At 43.7% G+C, this 19696-nt stretch overlaps 1 protein-coding gene across 2 annotated transcripts in view; it reads left to right on the forward strand.

Annotated features, from left to right (window-relative positions):
• WWC3 (WWC family member 3) overlaps positions 1–19696 on the forward strand; it is a 130646-nt gene that overhangs the window by 65090 nt on the left and 45860 nt on the right. For both annotated transcript variants that reach the window (XM_017509917.2, XM_017509919.2), the window contains exons 6-7: positions 13725–13854; positions 17440–17589. In XM_017509917.2, coding sequence (XP_017365406.1) covers positions 13725–13854; positions 17440–17589 — 280 coding nt within the window. The remainder of the gene's footprint in view (positions 1–13724; positions 13855–17439; positions 17590–19696) is intronic.

Consider the following 19696-nt stretch of genomic DNA (forward strand, 5'->3'; position numbering starts at 1 on the left):
AAAAAAAAAAAAAAAGGGGAATGTTGTCTTTACTCTTTACCTACTAGATGCCAGTAGCACCTTCCATCCACATTGTGACAACCAAAAATGTTTCCAGACATTGCCAAGTATCTCCTAAAGAACACATTTACTTCCAGTTGAGAACCACCATGCTGGTGGCTACTGTATTGAACACCATAGGTAATAGATTTCCATTATCACAGAAAGTTTCTTTGGACATTTCCAGTCTATAGGTCTTCCTCTTGTTCTCATTTTTACAATTAGAACTTTAACCCTACCAAGAGATTCGGAATGAATTTTTTACAATTAGTGAGCTGTGTCAATTCTGCAGATTTCATGCACTGAAGGTGGTATTTTAGAAATGGCACTGGTGTGGCTCTGAAAGTCTGCTGAGCCATTCTCTCCATTCATTGGCTTTCCTTGCTGAACTTGGCCATGTGCTTCACGCCTTCTGCATCTACTTTTTTCATCTGTAAATGGTGATTGTTTTAGGTAGTTTGGCATGCTATGACAAATAACATGCTGTTCAAGGTGGTTTGAACAGCAGATATTTGTTTCTTACAGTTCTGGAGGCTGGAGGTCCGATATTTGGTTCCTGATGAGGGCCTGATTCCTGATTTGCAGATGACCATCTTGTCGCAGTATCCTCTCCTGACTAAGAGAGCAACATCTCTGGTCTCTCTTCCTTTTCCTAATCCCATCATGGGGTCCCACCCTGTGACCTCATCTAACCCTAATTGCCTCCCAAAGGCCCCACCTTCAAATGCCATCACATTAGAGGGTAAGGCTGCCACCTAAGAATTTGGAGGACACACAAACACGCAGTCCATAACAGCAGTCATTGTGCTCAGTTGTGCAGAGGACAGCACTAATACCTGGTACATGGCCAGCCTGAAACAATTAGCCCAACTCCGTGTGGTGACTGTTACTGATGCAGGTGGGCAGCATGTCGCCCTTTTTCATCCTGTGTGCAGATGAATTCAGTGACACACGTGACTGCAGCACCACTCTTTATGGGGAAGTAATAAAGGAATGTGAGGGACAGATGTAATTATCTCGGCCTCATATGAAGGATAGTCAAATCCTGTTGTTTAACATGAGGTTGAGATAGACTTTCTCAATCATGCAGGATTGGGTGAGTTCAGGATTCTTTGTGTGTCTACTTTTTTATTAAGGTCACATGGGCACCAGGGGAGATAAAAGAAAAGTAAGCTGGGTCCTGCCTCAAGGGGCTTCACTTTCTCTGGTCCTGACCCCGAGGGCTGTTCAGATGATTTCTTCAGAAACACTGCCATGCTGAAGGCTCCCCAACAAGATGGCTTTTGATGAACCTCTTAACATATTTAGTGTGATGTGAATTCTTTTAACCTAATTGCGTGCTTTTTGCTTTCTCTACCATTACCCAGCTATGTGTGTGTGTGCATTTTGGATCTATAGTCAGAGCTTCCTTTTATTAGCCCTAGTTAGTACAGCTGCTGCTTCTTTAGATTGATTTTTTTTTTTTTTTTTTTTTNTTTTGAGACAGAGTCTTGCTCCTGTCACCCAGGTTAGAGTATAGTGGTGCGATCTTGACTTGCTGCAACCTCCGTCCCCCGGGTCCCAGTGATTCTTGTGCCTTAGTCTCCCCAGTAGCTGGGATTACAGGAGCTTGCCACCACACCTGGCTAATTTTTGTATTTTTAATAGAGATGATGTTTCCCCATGTTGGCTAGGCTGGTCTTGAACTCCTGACCTCAGGTGATCCACCTGCCTTGGCCTCCCAAAGTGCTGGGATTACAGGTGTGAGCCACCGTGCCTGGCCTAATATGTAGTTTTAATGTTAGGCATTGTGCATGCCAGAGGTTGCAGTTAATGTCATTCTCACTTGTAGCTCTGAGGAAGGTGACTGGGGTTCAGGAAGAGTCTGAGTTTGCTCAGGATCCCTGAGCATCAGCAGGGAGCCACGCCTGGCACTTCTCTCATGGCTGTGGTTTCTGTAGTGGGTTGCTGGGCTCAGCGCCTGTTGCTTTGCCTGGGCTCCATCATTCTGGTGAACCCCATTTCCTTATTTGAAGACAAAGGCCAAATAGCAGTGTCAGCTGAAGATGGACTGATCTAGAAAATAAAATATGCTGCTGAGTGAGAAAACCCCCTTCTCCTTAGCATGGCTAGGATGTAAATTCATCTCTTGTAGTTGCAGTGGTTTCAAGAAGAGGAAAAGGCAGCCTCTGTTTCCCTAGGGGCATTAGTCAGAGAAGCAGGAGCCAGAACAGCGAGAATTTTAACTTTACACCTGCAGCCAAAACGGAGCGCAAGTTGTGCTCCTGGAAGAGAGGCGGGCCAGTGCTGTTTGGATTTTCTTTCTGCTGCTTTCATTATCAAGATCCCACGCTTGGGAACAGCAATTGTAAACTTGCCCCTTGTTAAGGGGAGGCTCCTCCTGCCTGCCAGAGCTCATGAGAATACCCGTCCTCCCCTGGAGGCCAGGGAGTGGCCTGGGGAAGGCTCTGGACCTGGCCTTGGTCCTGAGGGGCCCACCCCAAAGCATGCCTGGCCAGGGGGCAAGTTGGCTTTTGGGAGGGAGCTGCTGAGAGCCGTTGTTTCCTGGGCACGATGCCTCGGCTCTGTCTGAGGCTGTGTTGTCACTGTGCACGTTTACTTTATTCTGGGACAGACACAGCCTCACAGGAAGAAAAAACACAGGCACCCGTGCCACTCTTAAAATATTTTTGGAAGTGGAAGATAATCTGGTAGCCTTTCTCTGAGTTCCACAGCTTATCAGATGAAAACAGCCTAATGATTTTTCTGGTATTGAACATTGGGCTTTACATTTGGACCAAATCATGCAAATGTATATTTTTTTATTGAGAAATTTTAGAAGGTCTTTTCAAGCATTGCAAATGTGATTACCCCATCTCTACTGGGAAATCCTGACTATAAGTACAGATAGCACGTGAGCTGTTGTACATAAACATGAAGCGTCTCTGATTTTATCGCCAATGTTGCTTTAAGGCAGTGGCCCGAGATTTTACTCCAGAAAATTTCCTACTGTTCTTGCTTCCCAGAATATCCAGTGTATTCTTTTCCAGAGCACCTCACCAGGAGTTTGGCTGCTTAATAACATTTTAAACTTGCCTTGTTTATCTTGGTGAATTTCCTGGCTAGCAAGGAAATTCATCATTACACTTGGGTCCAAGTAAGGAAAAAAGAACCTTTGTATTTTACTTTAAATCTGTATACACTGTTGATTGTTGTAGAGAAGAATTGGCCACAGATATGTTCACTGGGTTAATACAATATGTACATGTGTGTGTGTTACATCTGTATCTATGTGAAGTGTATACATGTAAGCTTTTAATGATGGAAAATTTCAAACATAAAAGTAGAGAGAATAGTATACTGAAACCCTCCTGTACCCCTCACCCCATTTTGCCTGCACAATGGCCAGTCTTGGTTTGGTGGTGACCCCACCCCATCTGCTAAGCTCTCACTGCCTTATTGAAGCAAATCCCAGAATCCCATTTAATCCATAAATACGTCCCCTAAAGTTATGGACTCCTTTTGAAAATACCTATAATTCCTGTATCCCACTTAGCAGGCATCTTGTGTCCAGTGAGCTCTCCCATTTCTTCAGGTGTTTGGGTCCAGTTTGGGCTACAGAGTGCCTTTGGTTGATGTGTCTCTTAAGTCTTTTCGTCTCTACTCTCCCTCCTTTTTTTCCCCTTGATAGCTTATTTGTTGGAGAAAGTAATTAGGTTGTCCTATAGAATTTCCCTAATGTTGGGTTTTGCTGCTGAAATTCACATGATACCATTGAACATGTTCTGTCCCTTGTTATTGATGCAAATGGGCGTAATTGTTTGAGAGGCTTGATCTGATTCAAGTTCGATTTCTTTTCTTTTTTGAGTAAAAATGTTTTTTAGGTGGTGCTGTTACTTCCATCAGGAGGCACCCACTCTCTGGTTGTTTCCTTTTGTGGTGTGAAGATTATCGGTAGGTTCTGGCCTTGTTGGCCCAATGCTTTCATTTATATTAATAACATTTTTCATCAGCTTTTTACCTAAGTTATGCATGTGTATCTTTCAGGATAAGTTCCCGAAAGCAGGCTTGATAGGTTAAAGGGTGAATGTATTTGTTGTATTATGGGTTGAATATTTCTTATCTGAAATGCTTGGGACCAGAAGTGTTTTGGATTTCAGCTTTTTTTTTTGGTTTTGGAATATTTGTATTATATTTACTGGTTCAGTATCCCTGATCCAAAAATCTGAAACCTGAAATGCTTCAGTGGTCATTTTCTTTGAGTGTCATTTCAATGCTTAAAAAGTTTCAGATTTTGAAGCACATTGAATTTCAGATTTGCAGATTAGGGATACTCAGCTTGTATTGGATATGGCCAGATTCCTCTGCTGTGGGGTTACCCCATTTTGCCTTCCTACCACTAACATATGAGTGTTCTCATTTCCTGTGGCTTTGCCAACAGGATATGTTGATAAGCATTTGCATTTTTGCCAGTCTCATACATGAGAGATAGTATCTCAGTGTAGTTTCAATTTGCATTTCTCTTGAGGCCTTTATAAAAGTCTTCAGAAAATTGGAGCACCATTTATAATGAGTAATTAAAGTTTTCAGAAAAATTGAGCTTTTCCAGTGAGAGATCTCCTGGATTCTTGCCCTAAAGTTTCTGAAACTTTTTGGAAAAATTATCTTACTGTAAACTTACTACTAGTGTCCAGAGGCAAAGGGAAGACTCAGGACCAGGATGCATGCAATGCTTCCCAACTGGGTGACGCGCGTGAACAGGTCAAGTGTATCAACCGATGTAGGCAAATTCCCCTCTCCAGCTCCTGCCTGGAACTCTAGAGCTCTAGAATGTACCTCGTGTTAGATTATTATTATTATTTTTTTGAGATGGAGTCTCACTCTGTGGTCTAGGATGAAGTGCAGTGGTGCGATCTTGGCTCACTGCAACCTCTGCCTCTTGGGTTCAAGTGATTCTCATGCCTCAGCTTCCTGAGTAACTGGGACTACAGGTGCACAACACTACACCCAGGTAATTTTTGTATTTTTTAGTAGAGACAGACTTTCACCATGTTGCCCAGGTTGGTCTCTAACTTCTGGGCTCAAGCCATCTACCCACCTCGACCTCCCACAGTGCTGGGATTACAGGCGTGAGCCCCTGCTCCTGGCACCTTACGTTAGATTCTGAGTTGTCCTACAGCTGGGGAGCTCATTTAACATTGCTTTTCCCTGAGTTTCCTGCTTGTGTTATTGGAGGCTTTTCCTGCCATGACATCTATAATGTCCCTGAGCGCTGGCTTGATGGCAGAAGATGATTTTGAGGAATACTGCCTGACCATCTTGTCCATGGTGTGCTGTTTCGACACCCCGCCTCTGACCCTTCTCACAGCTTCCATCACCATGACTCTGGGCCAGGCATTAATGGGAGTCTCCATCCTTACCCAGTAGCCACGGGGTTCTTCCACAGCTCATGCTCTCCTTGTGTTCCTCCTGTGGCTCTCTCTCACCTGGAACACAAGCCAGACTCTACATAGGCTGGCCCCTGGCCCTGCCTCATTTCCCTCTAGTTTCACCTTTGAAAGGGATGTCCTGCCTTTACCGTGGGTACTTGCAGCTCCCTCTGCCTGGAATGCACTTTCCCCCAGATTCTCACATGCCTGCTCCCTCCCTTCCATGGGCCTTTGCTTAGTGACATCTCGCAAGATCCTGACTTAACCATCCATCTAAAAATGTACTCTGTCGGCCGGGCATGGTGGCTCATGCCTGTAATCCCAGCACTTTGGGAGGCTGAGGCAGGTGGATCACCTGAGGTCAGGAGTTTGAGACCAGCCTGGTGAACGTGGTGAAATCTCGTCTCTACTGAAAAATACAAAAATTAGCCGGGCATAGTGGCAGGCCCCTATAATCCCAGCTACTTGGGAGGCGGAAGCTGGAGAATTGCTTGAACCTGGGGAGCGGATGTTGCAGTGAGCTGAGATTGTGCCACTTCACTCCAGTCTGGGCGAAAGAGCCTGAAACTCCGTCTTTAAAAAAAAAAAAAAAGTACTCTGTCACACTTTATCCCCAAACTCGACTTCATTTTTTTTGAAGGCATTTGTGACTGCCTGACCTAAGGATGTGCCTTTCATTGTCTTGTCTCCTTGGCTCGAATCGTGCTGCACGAGGACAAGGACTTGGCTTTGTTCACTGCTTCATCCTGAAGACCCAGCTGGTTCCCAGAACAGGGTGGGGCTTGGGAGTAAATGCAGATCACCTGGGTTCTGGGGGAGTGGTTGAGGTCGCTGCTGCTGCCTGCTGGTAGCCATTACAAGGTCCGTTTCTTTCTTGGACACTGGGACACTGAGTGAGGGCAGATCTTTCCTTGGCCAAAAGTTTTGTCCCTGGGCTGGAGGAACTCAGGGAGGCCTCTAGACATCGCCCAGTCCCCATCTTGCTAACTGTCCTCTAGCATGGGCTTCTCTTCCGGATTTTGTGTGGTATTGTGTTTTGGCCTCAGTTTTAAGAAGTCCTTGCTGTTCAAATCACAGAAAGGGATGCTCACCAGATGTTGCACTAACTAGTTTCCATGAGGTACATTCTTAGCCACTAGGTGAGCCTCTGCTTCGTTGATTTCTTGATTAACTTCCCAATTGGGTGACGTTAAACCCATTTGTCTCCTTAAAGGCGAGGCACTAAATCCTTCTAAGCATGCAATACCAGAATGAAGCATTACTGCATATTAGCATTTTCTGTCTGAAGGGATTTAGTGGTTTCAGGAGAGAATGGGATAGTTCAGTTAGAACAGGCTTAAAGTAACGATCTCCCATTAGCATAGCACCTAAGGTACAGCCCATGCGAAAACCCCAGCAATACTCAGATAACAGTGAAACATACAGAAATGGGCTGGAAACAAAAAGAGCATTGTTCCCGGTTGTGGGACAGGTCTGGTGTTCCACACAGGTCCTGCTGTTGATAGAAAGCTGCCGGAAGCTTTCTGAGGTTCACCCAAGGCCCTCTGCCAGAGCTGCTGATGGAAAAGGTAGAAGTTATAACAAACCTTTCCATTCTTTTGGGTTGTAATCTGTAATATTAACATAGAATATCTTTAGAGCCCTGGCAGCTCTTTCCTTCAAGATGTGGGGTTAAGAAGTTATGTGGTTTTACTCTTATTTTTACTAGTGCAGTTTTCTTGACATCTTAAGTTGAGCAAACAATATGGAAACTTTAGGGTGGCAGGGGGTAGGGGTTGACAATAAACATCTCTAAAATGCCTTTTCGGTCGTGCGAGGTTCCTCATCTGAAGCTGTATCTTCTCCTTTTCTCTCCAACCTATTTCTTTCAAAAGCACACCATAAAGAGCACCAATTTACTTTGGAATTACATTTGACTGGTGATATGGGTGGCCTTCAGGTTTGACGCAATGGGCATTTAGAGGCATTGACTTTAAATATATTGCAAACCAGGTGATGGAGCCAACAAGTCCTAGTGTGGGGGGCCTTGGCCGTGAATTTCACTTTGCTTGTTACTTGCTGTGTTACTCTCAGCAAATAACTTAATGTCCCTGCAGCTGAATGCAAAAGGTAGAGGGTGCAAAACTGAAGTCTGTGCGTCTGTGCACTGAATTTTGTTTTCATACTGCATATTAACTGATGTCCTTGTTAATTCTCCTTTAGCAGTTACCACTTTTCTATCATTTTATTTGTGATGTATGGTAAAGGCACTTTCTTGCACTCTTAATTAAAATTAAGAACAAAATAAGGCAGTTCTTTGGCAGTCACAGATCTTGTGATTTTTAAAATGAACTGTAATACATCGATATTTTTAAAAAATACCAAATATTTGAGCACATCATCTAAATTTTTTTTTATTGCATTTTAGGTTTTGGGGTACATGTGAAGAACATGCAAGATTGTTGCATAGGTACACATGTGGCAGTGTGATTTGCTGCCTTCCTCCCCATCACCTATATCTGGCATTTCTCCCCATGCTCTCTCTCCCCAACTCCCCACCCCCCACTGACCCTTCCCTATTTCCCCCCAACAGACCCCAGTGTGTAGTGCTCCCCTCCCTGTGTCCATGTGTTCTCATTGTTCAACACCCGCCTATGAGTGAGAACATGCAGTGTTTGATCTTCTGCTCTTGTGTCAGTTTGCTAAGAATGATGGTTTCCAGGTTCATCCATGTCCCTACAAAGGACACAAACTCATCGTTTTTGATGGCTGCGTAATATTTCATGGTGTATATGTGCCACATTTTCCCTGTCCAGTCTATCATCGATGGGCATTTGGGTTGGTTCCAGGTCTTTGCTATTGTAAACAGTGCTGCAATGAACATTCGTGTGCACGTGTCCTTATAGTAGAACGATTTATAATCCTTTGGATATATACCCAGTAACGGGATTGCTGGGTCAAATGGAATTTCTATTTCTAGGTCCTTGAGGAATCGCCACACTGTCTTCCACAATGGTTGAACTAATTTACACTCCCACCAACAGTGTAAAAGTGTTCCTATTTCTCCACATCCTCTCCAGCATCTGTTGTCTCTAGATTTTTTAATGATCGCCATTCTGACTGGCGTGAGATGGTATCTCAGTGTAGTTTTGATTTGCATTTCTCTGATGACCAGTGATGATGAGCATTTTTTCATGTTTGTTGGCCTCATGTATGTCTTCTTTTGTAAAGTATCTATTCATATCCTTTGCCCACTTTTGAATGGGCTTGTTTGTTTTTTTCTTGTAAATCTGTTTTAGTTCTTTGTAAATTCTGGATATTAGCCCTTTGTCAGATGGGTAAACTGCAAAAATTTTTTCCCATTCTGTTGGTTGCCGATTCACTCTAATGACTGTTTCTTTTGCCATGCAGAAGCTGTGGAGTTTGATTAGGTCTCATTTGTCTATTTTGGCTTTTGTTGTCAATGCTCTTGGTGTTTTGGTCATGAAGTACTTGCCTACGCCTATGTCCTGAATGGTTTTGCCTAGATTTTCTTCTAGGGTTTTTATGGTGTTAGGTCTTATGTTTAAGTCTTTAATCCATCTGGAGTTAATTTTAGTGTAAGGTGTCAGGAAGGGGTCCAGTTTCTGCTTCCTGCACATGGCTAGCCAGTTTTCCCAACACCATTTATTAAACAGGGAATCCTTTCCCCATTGCTTGTTTTTGTCAGGTTTGTCAAAGATCAGATGGTTGTAGATATGTTGTGTTGCCTCCGAGACCTCTGTTCTATTCCATTGGTTTATATCTCTGTCTTGGTACCAGTACCATGCTGTTTTGATTACTGTAGCCTTGTAGTATAGTTTGAAGTCCAGTAGTGTGATGCCTCCTGCTTTGTTCTTTTTGCTTAGAATTGGCTTGGCTATACGGGCTCTCTTTTGGTTCCATATGAAGTTTAAGGTGTTTTTTTCCAGTTCCGTGAAGAAGGTCATTGGTAGCTTGATGGGGATATGCTGAATCTGTAAATTACTTTGGGCAGTATGGCCATTTTCACGATATTGATTCTTCCTAACCATGAACATGGAATGTTTCTCCATCTATTTGTGTCCTCTCTTATTTCATTGAGCAGTGGCTTGTAGTTCTCCTTGAAGAGGTCCTCTACATTCCTTGTTAGTTGTATTCCTAGGTATTTTATTCTCTTTGTGGCAATTGTGAATGGAAGTTCGTTCTTGATTTGGCTCTCTTTAAGTCTGTTATTGGTGTATAGGAATGCATGTGATTTTTGTACATTGATTTTGTATCCTGAGACTTTGCTGAAGTTGCTTATCTGTTTCAGGAGATTTTGGGCCGAGATGATGGGGTCTTCCAGATATACAATCATGTCGTCTGCAAATAGAGACAATTTGACTTCCTCCTTTCATATTTGAATACCCTTTATTTCATTTTCTTGCCTGATTGCTCTGGCTAGAACTTGCAGTATTATATTGAACAGGAGTGGTGAGAGAGGGCATCCTTGTCTAGTGCCAGATTTCAAGGGAAATGCTTCCAGTTTTTGCCCATTCAGTATGATATTGGCTGTTGGTTTGTCATAAATAGCTTTTATTATTTTGAGATACGTTCCGTCAATACCTAGCTTATTGAGGGTTTTTAGCATATAGGGCTGTGGAATTTTGTCAAAGGGCTTCTCTGCATCTGTTGAGATAATCATGTGGTTTTTGTCTTTGGTTCTGTTTATGTGGTGAATTACGTTTATAGACTTGCGTGTTGAACCAGTCTTGCATCCCCGGGATGAAGCCTACTTGATCATGGTGGATAAGCTTTTTGATGTGCTGTTGCAGTCGGCTTTCCAGTATTTTATTGAAGATTTTTGCATCTATGTTCATCATGGATATTGGCCTGAAGTTTTCTTGTTGAGTCTCTGCCGGGTTTTGGTATCAGGATGATGTTGCTCTCATAAAATGATTTGGGAAGGATTCCCTCTTTTTGGATTGTTTGGAATAGTTTCAGAAGGAATGGTACCAGCTCCTCTTTGTATGTCTGGTAGAATTCGGCTGTGAATCTGTCTGGACCTGGGCTTTTTTTGGGTGGTAGACTCTTAATTGCTGCCTCAACTTCAGACCTTGTTATGGGTCTGTTCAGGGTTTCGGCTTCTTCCTGGTTTAGCCTTGGGAGGAGGCAAGTGTCCAGGAATTTATCCATTTCTTCCAGGTTTACTAGTTTATGTGCATAGAGCTGTTTGTAATAATCTCTGATGATGGTTACATCATCTAAATTGAGCCAAAGTTTTATAGGGAAGTTTGAGAGAGAGAGAGAGCGCTCTCTCAAATAAATGAATTTTGCAGAAGTAAAAGAAAACGTTTACTGTCCTTTGATCACAGTTGAAAAACGGAGGTGGTTGGAGTTATCTGAAACATAGCTTGCCCTTGTTTAAAAAAAAAAAAAAACATCTGGACCCGCCTTGCCCACTCTGAGAGTGGCAGATGTCGTGCTCAGCAGAAAGGGGCAGCACCACACCCCGTGATTCTGGGCAAGCTTTGGAGTCTGCCTGTGGGTTTGAATCCGGCTCTGCCAGATACACACTTGTCATCTGGGCCATTTAGTTAATTGCTCTGAGCTTCAACTTCATCATCATCAAATCTGAGGAGATTATGCTTATCTCCTAAGGGGGAGGTTAAGTGAGAAGATGCAGCAAAGACCCTGTCACCTCATAGGTCAACTATTTTAAAATAAGACTTAGTGCTTTGAGATGTATGGCCTTTTATTTCTGTCTTGCATTCAGGACTCTTGGTTCCCCACACAGCATCTGCTATGGAAAACCACAGGGGCTTTGCTTCCATTTTCTATTTCCTACATCATGTCTTAGTGTTTCTGAGATCCCTCAAAGAGAATGGCTCTCTCTAAGGGAGCTCACCCCCAGCTGAAGTGGAGAGTAATAATAAGAGGCTCCTCCAACCTGGTGCTTCTAGGACCTGGTTGATGGATCATTGAATCTCCTAGTTCCACCTATAGGGGTTCACCTTCAGTAGGGACCCCTGGAGTCTATATTTGTTCTGGTGATCAGCTGGGTTCTGGGGCCCGGTTCTATCCTCAGACTTCTGTCCCTGTTTTTCCCCTTCACATCATTCAGCCACATAGCGCCCCCTGTGCAAATTTCAGTGAATTACATTGTTTTTTTGTTGCGAAGCTAGGACAGCTAAGATAGTACAAGGTCGCCCCTTCCTTGATTACCGCAATTGACTTCTGTAGGTCTGGCTAAGTTACCAGCAGTGAGTGAGAAGCCCAGCCATTTTGGTGGCAGTTGGGCTGGTTTTGAGGGTCAAACAAAAGAGTTTTGAAAATATACAATGGGTTTATATGCCTACTGTCACCATTCTTGCTATTGGTGCCCACATTTTAGTAGCCACCAAATGGCCTGCTGGTACTGTGCTGGGAACTTTTTCTACTTTGTTGCCAAATCTCACAAGGGTCCTCAGGTGACATAGACTGTTAAAGTTTACCACCTTGATCATTTGGATGAACTGTTCTCTGAAAGAAGGGATTTAATGAGAGCAGAATAAAAAGAAAAAAACATGCCCACTGCCCAAACTTTAGTTCATGCTCACTTATTTTAACTTTTGGTATGGAACACTCTATCATTAAAGATATATGGACCTTTTAATAAAGATATATAAATAAAGACTTCTGCTTTATAGGAACAGACAAGGCAGTGTGTATTTGAGAAACTTAAAAGTCTGTAACAGCCGTTATGGAAGTGCCTGCAGGGTCCGGCCACGTTGACATTTAGGAGTGTCACTATTCAGCATGCACAGAGTGCTCCTATCCACTCTCCTTGCAGCAGGACTCAGGACAAGTGTTCATAAATATTTTATGTGTAGCTGATGGCAATCACAGCAATGCTGCTGAGCCCCAGAGTGCTATTCAAAGGGAGGCAGTGGCTTCCTGTTTGTGTTACTTTCCCTCCTCCTAGGCCGTGGATGCTGATAGCTCAGGTTGACTCCGGTGCCGAGTTTTGCTTGAGTTGTGATGTATTTTGGCAAGGAATTTGTTAATGATAATAAAATACCAGAGTTGGAAAGTTATTTACTTTTTTTTCCCATGAGTAAGGAGATTCTGCATTATTCAGATAAAAACAATCACTGCAAACACCACATGCCAGGCCTCCTGCCAAGCAAGCCCTTTCCTTGCATTTTCTCATTAAATCTCATGCCCATCCCATGGGAGAAGTATTTTTAGTGTCCCCATTTGAGACCGGAGGAAGCAGGTGGAAAGAGGGGAAGTGACTCACCCAGGCCCCACAGCCAGTGAGTGGCAGAGCTGGGTGCCACTTGCACCCACCAGCACGTCGGAGGTTCCTGTGATTGGTGAGCCAGGGAGCTTGGACTGACAGTGAATGATCCAGGTTTTCAGGATAATGTGGAGGGAAATATTGGAACCAGAACCTGTGAACTGGAGGACCTGGAACCTGAAAGAAGCCAGTTGCTTTCCAGAGAAAGAATTCATTCCACTCTGGACCAAAATTTCTCAAATTCCTTAGCCTTAAGGCTTCCAAGACTGGAGCCTCAGGTGTAGGGGACGTGACAGAGGACATGCTCCAGAGGCCACCTGCCCTTTGAAGGCAGAACCAAGTCTTGTTTTGTTCTGTGCTCTGCTTCCAGCCCCAGAGCCCGGCCTGGTGTGCACAGGAGCTGGCTTGGAGGATGGAAGCATGGAGGAAAGGTGGGAGGAAGGGGAGGAAAAAGGGAGGGAGGGATGTTGTCATTTTCCCTGGATGGATGTTTGGATTGAAGGAAAGAATTGGGGACTTTGGTAGGAGAAAGAGAGCTAGTAATAAATTAGAACCAGAATGAAATAAGAGTTATAAGAGACAGAAGAGTTGCTGGGTTTTGTACAAGGCACCATTATTGAAAGCTCACTACTTCTTACTGTGTCCCATATATTCTCCCTGTACACAGATCTCATTCATATGTTTATTTAACAAAGCTTTTGACCACTAACATGGCTCTAAACATGTCCTTCTCTCAGAGAGAGGAGTTTACAGTCTCGGGAAATTACTTAAGCCAGCAATCTTGTTGCCTGATCGTTAGCGGAGGACCTGAGCCTCCCGACTCGAATGTCTTCACCTGCCCAGGGTGCTCCTGCAGCAGAGGGTGTTGTATTGACCGGAAGGAGGGAAGCTTCCATGTGGTCTTTCTTTTTCTTTGCCAAAATATTACTTTTAACTTTTTCCACCTTTTTATGAAGCTTTCGGGTTTTTGTAGTTGTATGTTTAATGGAATGCTAGGATCTCATGTGACATGACATTGATTTTTCTGTTTTAACCAGGATTGATCGGAAGATGTCAAGTACTCACACCAGCTACAAACTGGATGAGGCTCAGGCTATCATGAGTGAGCTCCGGACCATCAAGAAGGCTATTTGCACAGGCGAGAAGGAGAGGCGGGACCTGATGCATGTAAGCTGCCTGCCTGCTCATGTGTTTTATTTTAGGAGGTTTTTAATATACTTATGTATTACATGTTAAATAGTTATTGTGTATATAACATATATGTATATATAATATAAATGCAAAAACATACATATATATGCACCCCCCAGTGTATTTAAGTAAGTATGTAGTCATCCCTCTGTATCCTTGGGGGATTGGTTCCAAGACACACCCCCATCCCCCAGGATACCAAAATCATTGGATGCTCAAATCCCTTGTAAAAAAATGGTATAGTATTTGCATATAAGCTACATAATCCTCCTGTATACTTTTCTTTTTTCTGGAGACAGGGTCTCTCTCTGTCACCTAGGCTTGAGTACAATGGCACAAAAATGGCTCACTGCAGCCTTGACCTCCCAGGCTCAAGCCGTCCTCCCACCTCAGCCTCGAGAATAGCTGGGACCACAGGTACACACTGTTATGCCTGGCTAATTTACATATTTGTAGTAGAGACAGGGTCTTGCCATGTCGGCCAGGGTGGTCTCAAACTCCTGGCCCTGAGCAGTCCTCCTGTCTTGGCCTCCCAAAGTGCTGGCATTACAGGCATGAGCCACCATGCCTGGCCCCTCCCATATGCTTTAAACCATCTCTAGATTACTTATACTACCTCCTGCAGTGTAAATACTATGTAAATTGATGTTACACTGTATTAGTTTTTTCTTTGTGTTATTTTTTTTTTTCCCTCAGAATATTTCCTATCTGTGGTAGGTTAAATCTGGAAATGTGGAATCTGTGGATATGGAGGCTGTTTCAGTTTTCTGGGGCTGCCATAACAAGGTAGCACAAACTGAGTGGCTTTAGAACAACAGAAATTTGGTCTCTCAGGTTTAGAGGCCAGAAGTCCGAAATCAAGGTGTGGGCGGGGTCACACTTCTGAAGCCTGGAGGGGAAGATCCTTCCTTGCCTATTCCAGCTTCCTTGGATTGTAGATACCATTGTGATGTCTGCCTCCATAGTCACATGATTGTCTCTGTGCTGAATTTCCTCTCCTGAAAGGACACCAGCCATTGGATAAGGGTCTACCCTAATCCAGTATGACCTCATCTTAACTAGATTACATCTGTAAAGACTATTTCCAAATAAGGTCGCACTCACAGGTTCCTGGGATTAGGACTTAAACATATCTCCTGGGGGAACATAATTCAACCCCCAGCAATGGGTGATACATTCATATTGTTCAATAATCAGGAGAATTCCATAGGTCTGTGATAAGAAGTCTTGCTATTGCTCCACCTCCTACTGCCCCTAACTGCCTTTGTTAGCTTCTTGCCTACCCTCCCAGAATTCACGCGGGCACACAAAAACAAGAATATGTGTTTAGCTGTCCTCACGCAGAGCCAGGACTGTGAAACTCTTCAACACTAGCTTCCTTGATTAACAGCAATATCCTCTACCTTTCCCTGTATCTGTACACAGAGAGCTGCTCTTTCCTTGATATTGTTGCATAGCATCCACCCACTATGTGGGTGTATTTGTATTATATAGCTGGGATCATTATAGCTTTATATTGCTTTATGTTTTTTCCCCTTGAACTCTTGTAGTTTCTGTTATCTTTAGAAAAAGTTGAGCTTTTGCAAATGCAAAAAGCTGCCTCCATGGTGGGGAACTCAGGCAAGGCATCTGAGTGGCTGGCCCTAGTGCTGCACACGGTGGCCTCAGAGAGGTCAAGGCCGGGAGCACTGCATGACCTCATGGCGTCAAGTGCTGGAATGCATTCAGTGCTTTCTGTTACAGCTTTTATTTTTCATCTGCTTCCCTAAGTGAGCATCTATTGCCTGCTGGCACGTGTCTAGATTCTGTAGAGTGTAAGACCCACAGGACAGATCAAGCAAAGCTCAAACTTGGAGCCAAAATGAGACAGATGCACAAAAAACTGCCCTGCCTGGGTAGTGCTTCCTAAGGTCAAGGCCGTCAGGGACTTGTAGAGAGTCCTTATGGTGCTTGTGAAGATGCAGATTACCAGGCCCCACCCCAGACTCACTGAATTCGAATCTCTGGAGGTAGGGCCCAGAAATCTGTATTTACAGATAAACTCTACAGGTTGTGATAGGTGGATGGTTAATTGTTAGATTTTTTTGGCAAACAGGTAGCACGGAGAACAGCTACCGTTTACTGAAGTCTCTGCGCAGCTGACATCAAACGTGATGCCCTGTGTTTGTTACGCATCACCGACACCCCAGGCTGAACCTGGTTGCATTCCATGGCAGAGACACAAAGGCTTTATGCCATGAGGCCAAGCAGTGCTGCCTGCCCCGGCCTCTCTGAGCCACATGTGCAGCATCAGGACCAGCCACTCATTTGCCTTGCTTGAGTTCCCACCGTGGAGGCAGGAGATAGAATTTCTGGAAGCAGCTTCAGGCCCAAGTACCTTCTCTGAGTTCTCCATAGCTTCTCAGACTCTGAGAAGCTCCAGGAAGAGGCACGGGCAGAGTCCTCTTCTATCCAAATTAAATCAGTTGTTTTGCCTTTCTTATGTGAACTTAACTCTACTGGCCCTGCCCAAGAAGGCTTTATCTCCATCTCAAGCCAGTTTCGTGAGTTCTACTGCACTTGGGCATTTTTGGTTCTGGTGTCTATGGCAAATCTGCTGAAAGTGAATATATTCAGAAGTCTAAAAGCAATGGTCAAAAATCTGATTTCTGGTTGGGTGCTATGGCTCATGCTTATAATCCCAACACTTTGGGAGGCTGAGGCAGGAGGATTGCTTGAGCCCAGAACTTTGAGAACAGCCTGGGCAATATAGTGAGACCTGATCTCTATAAAAACAAGCAAGCAAGCAAGCAAACAAAAGTTTAGCTAGGTGTGGTGGCGTACCTGTAGTCCCAGGTACTCAGGAGGCTGAGGTGGGAGGATCACTTGAGCCTGGGAAGTCTTGGCTACAGTGAGCTATGATTGTGCTACTGCACTCCAGCCTGGGTGACAGAATGAGACCCTCTCTCAAAAAAAAAAAAAGGGATTTTAAAATTTCTGCTTAAAACTGTCACACGGAGAGATTTCACATGCCAGAATGCATACTTACTCTAATTTTTGGCAAACCAGCATACATATGAGATTACTTTCGACCATGTAGAATCACTGAAAAATCAGGTTTATAAAAAATATGTAAGCTAAAACAGCAACTCAATGAACTGAAAAGAAACACGTAAGCATTGTCTGGGAGCTGTTTCCTCCTTCCCTGTGGTTCCTCCATTACAACCTCAAGGCAGCATTTATCTCTGTCAGACTCATTTACATCTTGGATAGAAATACTTATGTTTTTCTTTGGGAAACATGAAGGTTTAAGAACCAGTACAAATGGTACAATAGTGTCCATTATTTGCTTCACATGCCGCCAGAGGGACTTAGTTGTGATGTGATTTAAATGACTAAGTTTATTAGAGGCACATGTGATAAAGGGCATTTATATGAAATCTAATGAGCGTGGGGTGGGGTGAGGCAACTGTCGAGTAATATATAAAGCAGCAGACCTAAAACATAAATGAGAAGACCACTTCTGGAGGGAAGAGAAACATCACTATCTCGGTTCAAAGAGCTCATCTCATTCTGTTCCAGAGCCTGGCCAAGCTGACTGATAGCTTCAAGAACAGCTGCTGTGTCACCGACTCTCTAGCGGACTTCCCTCACCACGCAGGCGTGCCTGGCGATGCTGGTGTACCCCAGCAGTTCTGCGATGCCGGCTCCCAGACCGATATCATCGGGGAGGTATCTGCGCACCAGGGGAAGAAACACGTCGGGAGAGGGGATGGCTGTATTAGTGTTGCTGTCACTGGTTTGGTGCAATTTTCCACATTCACTTAAGAAATGTCTTCACTTTTGTGCCGTTAAGTTTGAAGAAAAAGTACTGTGTCTCACAATACAATTGAATTTCTTATACTGCTGCCCTTATGATTTGGACTCTTACAAATGACAGACTCCTTGTGACAGTTGTTTCACTGTTCTTCTGACAGACATATGACTTTTTAGAGCATGGGTCCCCACACTTTTTCCGTGAAGGGCCAGATAGTAAATATAGTCAGTATTTTAGGCTTTGCAGGTAGTTCTGCTGGAACTACCCCACCCTGTCACTGTAGTGTACAGGCAGCCATCACAGAGATGCCTTGCAGGCATGTAAGGTTGGGGCCTCAAGCTGGCCAAACGTTCATTTGCCAGTGGGTGGGATTTGGCTCCAGGGCCACAGTTACTGATCCCTGCCTTAACCACTGATTTCCAAAGACTTTATAGCTGTGCCACCTTGGGTGTTACTTTATTGCTGTTTCTTACTCTTCTAAAAGAATGTCAGGAAATTGAATTGAATTAAAAGCCATTTGTTTGAGACTTGGAAGAATGTCATAATGCCTCCTTTGTTAATTGGTGAAGTCTTGAGTTAGCCACAAAAACAAAGTTAGGAAAATCACATTTGAAGCAGGGTGGTGGATATTCAAAGGCACTACTATTGTAATATCATTGAGTGAAGTTTGAACGTTAATTAGTTTCCAAATGGAAAAGCAATCTAAGGAGCTTCTTTTTTTTAAGAATTATTAAGTAAAGATGAGGTATCACTGGAATGCACAGTACCATCTCCCGAAATTAAATAAATAAAAGGAAAGAAACAAAAAGAGAAAGAAACAATTGATGGAAAACTATGGGGCTTAAATAATTAGCTAGTTAATATTTGAAACCTTGGCCACTAGTGCCTCTTTGAGGGGAGGTAGGAAATCATGGCTCTTCATGTCTTGGGTGTCCTGGAACAGTCCTGTTTTCAAATTTGCCTGCATTGTTTCAAAAGTACACTTGGCCATTTTTGAGTAGGCATCTTCTTTGGATGAGGGAATATGGTCACCATCTGGAATATACACAGAAGAATCTGAAATTCAAAAATGTTTGGCATTTTTGCCTAAAGATTTTGGAGTGAGAGAAGGAAACAAGTACAAGACTTATTGAATTCGTGAATAATTCATTGCTGCTTATTGTAAGGTTAGAATTAGAATTGAGTTTGAGAGAAACAGTTAAGATAGAAGGTTCTCAGTGATTTAGGTCAGCCCTTCTAAAAATGTCAGGTGAGGAGTGGTGGCAGGTTCTGCTGCTTTAGTAGTCACTGCTCACTATTGATGAGCCCCTGCAGTTTACTGGGGCTGACCCTGGGTAAGCAGATTCATAGCTGTTATCTCAGTTTAAGTAATTGTTCCCATCCTGTTTGATGTGCAGGAGACTGAGATGCCAGGTTACCTAAGGTCTTGTAGCCAAGGGGAGGCAGGTCTGGGTTTGAAACATTTCTCATCCTTTAACCCCTGTACTTTCTACCACATCATATTATTATAGAAAAATAGATCAAAAGGCTATGACTGTATTAGCTAACCATTGCTGCATAACAGATTTCCCCAAAACCTAGCCTCTTACAACAATGCTCCTTTATTCTCTCATGCTTGATATGGTCCAGGAGACTGGGCTCGGTCTTCTGTTCCAGGTTCTCTCAGGAACCTGCATTCAAGGTATCAGCCAGGGCTGTGGTCTCATCCAAAAGCTCACCTGGGGGAGGAGCCACTTTTAAGCTCATGTGATTGTTGGCAGGATTCAGTTCCTCACAGGTTGCTGGACTGAGGGCTTCAGTCTCTTGCCATGTGGGTTGCTCCAGCATGGCAGCCTGCTTCGTCAAAGTGTGCCAGTGGAGAGAGTCTGCTAGCACAATGGAAGTCAAAGTCTTTTGTAACTTATTCACAGAAATGACTTCCCATCACCTTTGCTCTGTTCTAGTGGTTAGAGTCAAGTTATAGACCCAGGCCACTCTCAAGGGGAGTTAATTTAACACGGGGAGAATCCCAGGAGGTGGAGG

This window comes from Cebus imitator, unplaced genomic scaffold, assembly GCF_001604975.1.
Source record: "Cebus imitator isolate Cc_AM_T3 unplaced genomic scaffold, Cebus_imitator-1.0 Scaffold426, whole genome shotgun sequence".
NCBI lineage: Eukaryota > Metazoa > Chordata > Mammalia > Primates > Cebidae > Cebus > Cebus imitator.